A 5,354-nucleotide genomic window follows, 5' to 3' on the forward strand; every position below is an offset into this window, starting at 1 on the left:
AATTGCAAATTAAAGTATTATAAGTTTCTAATTTTTAATAGAGAAATTACAGTAAAAAAAAACCTAAAATTCTCTATTTGTAATTTTTCTAAACAAGCAAAATTAAAAAAGCACAAAAATTCTCTATTTTCCTAAATAATCATGAAATGTGGTATGCATACTAGTTATAATTAACTAACTAAATCGGTCAAAAATTGCAAATTAAAATATTATATGTTTTTAATTTTTTTCTAAACTAATTAAAATAAAAAAACATATTACCACTATTTCTCTAAAAAAACGCGTCGCTTTTGAAATGGCGATGAAGCTAATAACCTCTTAAAAAACCATAAAATAAAAAACAATATACATAACACTAGGAAATGACATATGCCGCTTCTAAATGTTGAGAAGATGAAGCTAGTGACCTCTTAACAAGTCGATGACGGTGTAGAAACGATGAAATGAATCAATAGCCGGAGATGAGAGCAAGAACAAGCAACTCCAAATGAAGAACACAGCAAAAGAGTGAAGATCGATGGGCTCGGCCACGGGAAGAAGAGTTCAAATATGAGGAGGGACATTTAGTCCCGGTTCCTTTTAAAAACCGGGTCTAAATTCCAACACTAGTCCCGGCCGGTGGGACGGACCGGGACAACAGCTTTTAATCCCGGTTGGTGGTACCAACCTGGACTAAAGGCTAGGCTTTTGTCCCGGTTGGTGAGACCAACTGGTCCCTCTGCCGATGTCTGACACAATAGCCGTTGGGCAGGGGACTTTTAGTCCCGGTTAGTCTCACCAACCGGGACTAAACACTAGTATAGAGAGATACTATACTGGCGGTTCGCAACCCCTTTGTACAGGCGGATTGACGAACCGCCAGTGGCTATAGGCCTGTGGAAATAAAAGTTTCCACAGGCGTAACCGCCTGTACAAACAGATTTCTACAGGCGGTTCAGTTATGATATCCGCCTGTGGAAATCAATTTCTACAGGCGGTTCTGTTATGAGAACCGCCCGTAGAAATTGGATTCTACAGGCGGTTCTCATAACAGAACCGCCTGTGGTAAGATTTTCCAATTTAACCCTATTTTCCAGCAAACCTTATTTTTAATATATATATATATATATATATATATATATATATATATATTATATACATTAATATTGAAACTATGTTAGGCTACAAGATTCAACCAATGCAACATGCAATATATTTATATATACCATTACTTTGTACATAAAATTATATTAATTACAAACATCACACATCAAAGTTTTTTGTTTACACACATATGAGGTTTCACATCTGAAACCTCTGCTCTAATAACCCGATCGAGATAGCTTTAGCCTACTAATATCTCTTAGCGCTATAAACTTAGGCTTTGCTAGGACGCTGGTCGGGTCGTGATATTTCCCTTCGGTGGGAATAGCTTCTCTCAAGAGAAAAGTGCAGAGGTCCTCAACTATGTTATATAGAACAGCTTGAGTCACGCTCTTCGCCTTTTCCAACTTATGTTGCTGCAGAGGAAGTTAGAAACATCATAAATTTATAGTTCATATAACACATGCTTATTAGCAACAAAAAATGACACAAATAATATAAACGACTATTAGAGCAATACCTTAGAAGGGTTAGTTACATATCTTCCGGTCTCTCTCATGAACTCGCAGACGTAGAATCCACAGTGGACCGATCCGACTGGTTGCTTATGGCACTGATGTATGACAAAAAAGTAGATATTTATTAGTTGCAACATCGTCATATGCATATTATATTTATAAAAGACAGCTTGTGATATTTTGGTACGTACCGGCCATTTATAAAATAATCTCAATGGCTGCCCCGGTTCTGATGAATCACACCTTCCACCTTTGATCTTATAATACCTATAGGCCCTATAGTATCGAATACACAATCCTGAAGTTATTCTGAAACTCTTATAAAAGTAGGTATTAATATTTAATGTACTCAGCTTACCGTTCCAAGTGTGTAACGAATTTTGCATAACTTGAAGGATCATAGTGTGCAGAGTCTAGGACTAGCACAGGTCCTAGACTAGGATTAATGAGGAGGCAGATCCAGTGGTCCCTGAGAGAATCAAATTTATGATGCAAGTGCCCACTGAAATTACTAATACGACGATGAATACAAATTGACATTTACCCAAAGTTGTATGGGGCAACAACACATTCTCAATCTTGATACTTGAGCAGTGCCAAGGCTATGTAGAGGTCGTATTTACATTCATAATCTAGTCGACTTTCATCTATTATCTTCTTACGCTCAGCGGGGTCCAAACCTTCTAAGGAGTCGTGTTTGTCTCTGATTCTGAAGTTGTGCTACTCCTCGCATATCTTCATCGGGCTCAGATACGCAACCCTTTTACTGGCAGACCTATCCGGATCTGAACCGTACCGCATCTCTTGTTGTTCAAAATTCATTCTGCAATGAGCACTTGTATGTTAGATGTTGAAAATTGATGCAACTCATGAATTATTACAAAGAGATGGTACGAGTGACACTTACAATGCAAACACGGTTACCAGCTGCACGTCTAGTCTCTGCAGGTTCATCATTAGCCACATTTCCTCGAAGGTAACGATTGCCTTTGTCCGCTCACTTTTGAATGCTGTTGGTGGTATAATCACATTGATCGTGTGAATGCCTACAGAAGCTGCTCTCATATACCAGTCATGCATCCTTTTTATACCAGCTGGGATCTTTTTGAGTTTGTCCCAACTAAGTAGTGGTCTGCCTGGCTCATATTTAGTAGGGACATATTTGTAATCATCCTTCGTTGGTGGCCTGATATTGACAATACGTGTTTCAAAGCTTTTCGACCCCTCCTCATGCTCTGCTAAGTCAACAAGTTTCGAAGTGCGGCTCCTTGCAATTCCGGACAGAAATAGGGCCGTACCAGCGGCCTTCTTCTTTGGCTCGAACGGGGAAACCAATTTGGGGACCGAGAATTTTGTTTTCTTTGGTTGCGGTGGTGTCTTATCATCTTTTTTTGGTGCCGGTGGTGTGGAAGATTGCGGTGTTGAAGCATGGGGTTTAGGTGATGGTGGTGAAGCCTGGGGTTTAGGTGATGGTGGGGGAGTGGGTTTTGATGGTGGCGGGGATGGTGGTTGAGGCATTATTGGTGATGGTGGTGGTGGGGATTGTGGATGCAAGATTGGAGAGGTTGGTGGAGTGGGAAGAGATGTGGGATGGGACGACTCCTGAGTCTGCGGCACTTCTCGGGGTGATGGTTGTGGTACCTGAGACAGCAGGACGTCCCGTCGAGGCCAAAGAATAAAATTCTTGATAGCTTGTCCCAGTTTCTCAATGCCCTCGGGACTGGGAATGTCTAGCATGTCGTCCTCATATCCTTGGACAACTGTCAACACTTCCACCCTGCAGTAGTCCTCAGGGATCCTCACTACCATGGAATTGACGCCCCGGGATCGCAAGTCCTATGGCTACTTTCCTTGTACGGTTATTGTTAAAACCATACCTTATGACTAGGGAGCAAGGCACAGGACTATCGATCTCATCAACTGGATAGCGGATCTTGTCTCCGGTAGAGGCAATACTACTCGGGACGATCGGAGCTTGTTCTGTTGTTGTCGGGGCGACGACTAGCTGCATTTGAGGAGGCTGCTGGCCACTTAATTGGCTAGACATTGCGGTCGCCAATCGCTGCATCAACTCAGGAGGAGGATTGGAGAGGATTTTAGACATCACCTCTTCGACTTCTCTCTTAGCCTCCTCCTTAAAATAATTAGACATTTCTGCCTTGTAGCGATCCCGTTTCCTATACATTGCTTCCCACTCTGGTCTGAATCCTTCTTTCCATCCTTCTTTTGATGAGATGCCTCGTACACGACCAGGATGCTCTGGGTTACCCAGAGCAACAGTAAGGACATCTTTCTCCCTTTGGGGCTTAAATTCGCCCGCTTTCTGCTTAGCTGCCACAGCGAAAATATTCTTCGCTGCCTCTTCAACCATTGGGTCAAAAAATGATAAGCCAGACTTGGCTTCCTTTGCCGGTACACGAGCACGAATCCACCTCGAGCCTCTACGACCAAGTTGGTCAGGAAGCGCTGGCAGACCCTTAGCCCTCTGCGCTTCATCCTCTTGCTCCCATTGGGCAACCTTGCGCTGGTAACCACCTGTGCCTAGGTGATGGTGGTACTTGTTCCTTTTTGCAAGCTCGGATTTAGATTCGCTCAAAGCTTTGAACTCCTCGGTACTCGTCTGCTCTAAAAACACCGCCCATTGACCAGCAGTGATTTTATACCTTTTTGTCGGGTCCAACCCTTTCTTTGCCCACTTAGAATTCAACTCGGATTTGTAATTCCTAAACATGATTCCCCACTGCTTCAATGTGTACTCCTTTACTAGGTCTTCTGAACCCTGAGGTAAAACAAACCTTGTAAGCAGCTTGTCCCACATTCTTGTGATTTCATTTTGGTCCACTTTTGCCCACTCCCTGACTGTGATGTCAAGATGGTCCCTAACTAAGAATCCAAGTGCGTTACGCCACTTAGGTAAGGCCTCTGGAGGAGCTAGGGGTTGTCCTGTCGGGCTCACATCTGTCATTCTAAATGTGACTTTTGGAAACTGATTCAATCCTCTGTCACCTCATTTCCTTTTCCTATCATCAGTCTTCTCGGTGGTCTTCTCGGTGGTTGTCTCCGTCGTCAGTTCGGGTGCACCTTCATGTGTGAATTCTTCTTGGAATAGGATCTCTTTCAGCTCATGAAACTGAGATAACACCTCCTGTTCATGTTAAAAGTTAAACACATAAATCATTCTTGTACATATACTGAGGGAAATAAAAGTTAGAAAGATTTAATTATGGATGACTAATTCATCACCTCATCTACTTCTGGAATGTAATCAGGGTCACGTTCTAATTCACGACGAGCGTTCCTCTCTATGCGAGGATCTGGAATGTCGCTAGGGGAGGTCTCGTACGAAGGACTTGATTCATGTTCTTTTGCATTCTCTGTGTGGTCTGACCCTTGCGCTTGCTCAGTGCTGTGTGATACTTGCACCTTCTCTGTGTGGTCCGAACCTTTTGCCGGTGCTTGGTCGATGCGGTCAGACCCTGACGCTTGGTTTGGGGTTGGAGAAGTCATCGTGCTAATCTATACAAATAATTACTTAGCATTATAAATAATGTATATACATAGACACTTAAACTAAAAGCAAATATAAAGTTTATTAATTGTTTATTATTTTTACACATAAATAAATATATGCAATTTACATATATATATATATATATATAATTGCATTATAAATAATTGGATTATTAAAAAGAAATATTCACTACTTAGCTTATGCTATAAAGTATATACATAGACACTTAAACTAAAAGCAAA

At 41.7% G+C, this 5,354-nt stretch overlaps 1 protein-coding gene across 1 annotated transcript; it reads right to left on the bottom strand.

The window, feature by feature from the left end:
* LOC110429991 (anther-specific proline-rich protein APG-like) lies at positions 2,196-3,210 on the bottom strand. Its single transcript, XM_021446769.1, has 2 exons — positions 2,509-3,210; positions 2,196-2,424 (listed from the first exon to the last, which is right to left on the bottom strand). Exons 1-2 carry the CDS (start codon positions 3,117-3,119, stop codon positions 2,322-2,324), a joined length of 714 nt encoding a protein of 237 aa, XP_021302444.1. The 5' UTR covers positions 3,120-3,210; the 3' UTR covers positions 2,196-2,321.

This window comes from Sorghum bicolor, chromosome 9 (assembly GCF_000003195.3).
Source record: "Sorghum bicolor cultivar BTx623 chromosome 9, Sorghum_bicolor_NCBIv3, whole genome shotgun sequence".
NCBI classification, from domain to species: domain Eukaryota; kingdom Viridiplantae; phylum Streptophyta; class Magnoliopsida; order Poales; family Poaceae; genus Sorghum; species Sorghum bicolor.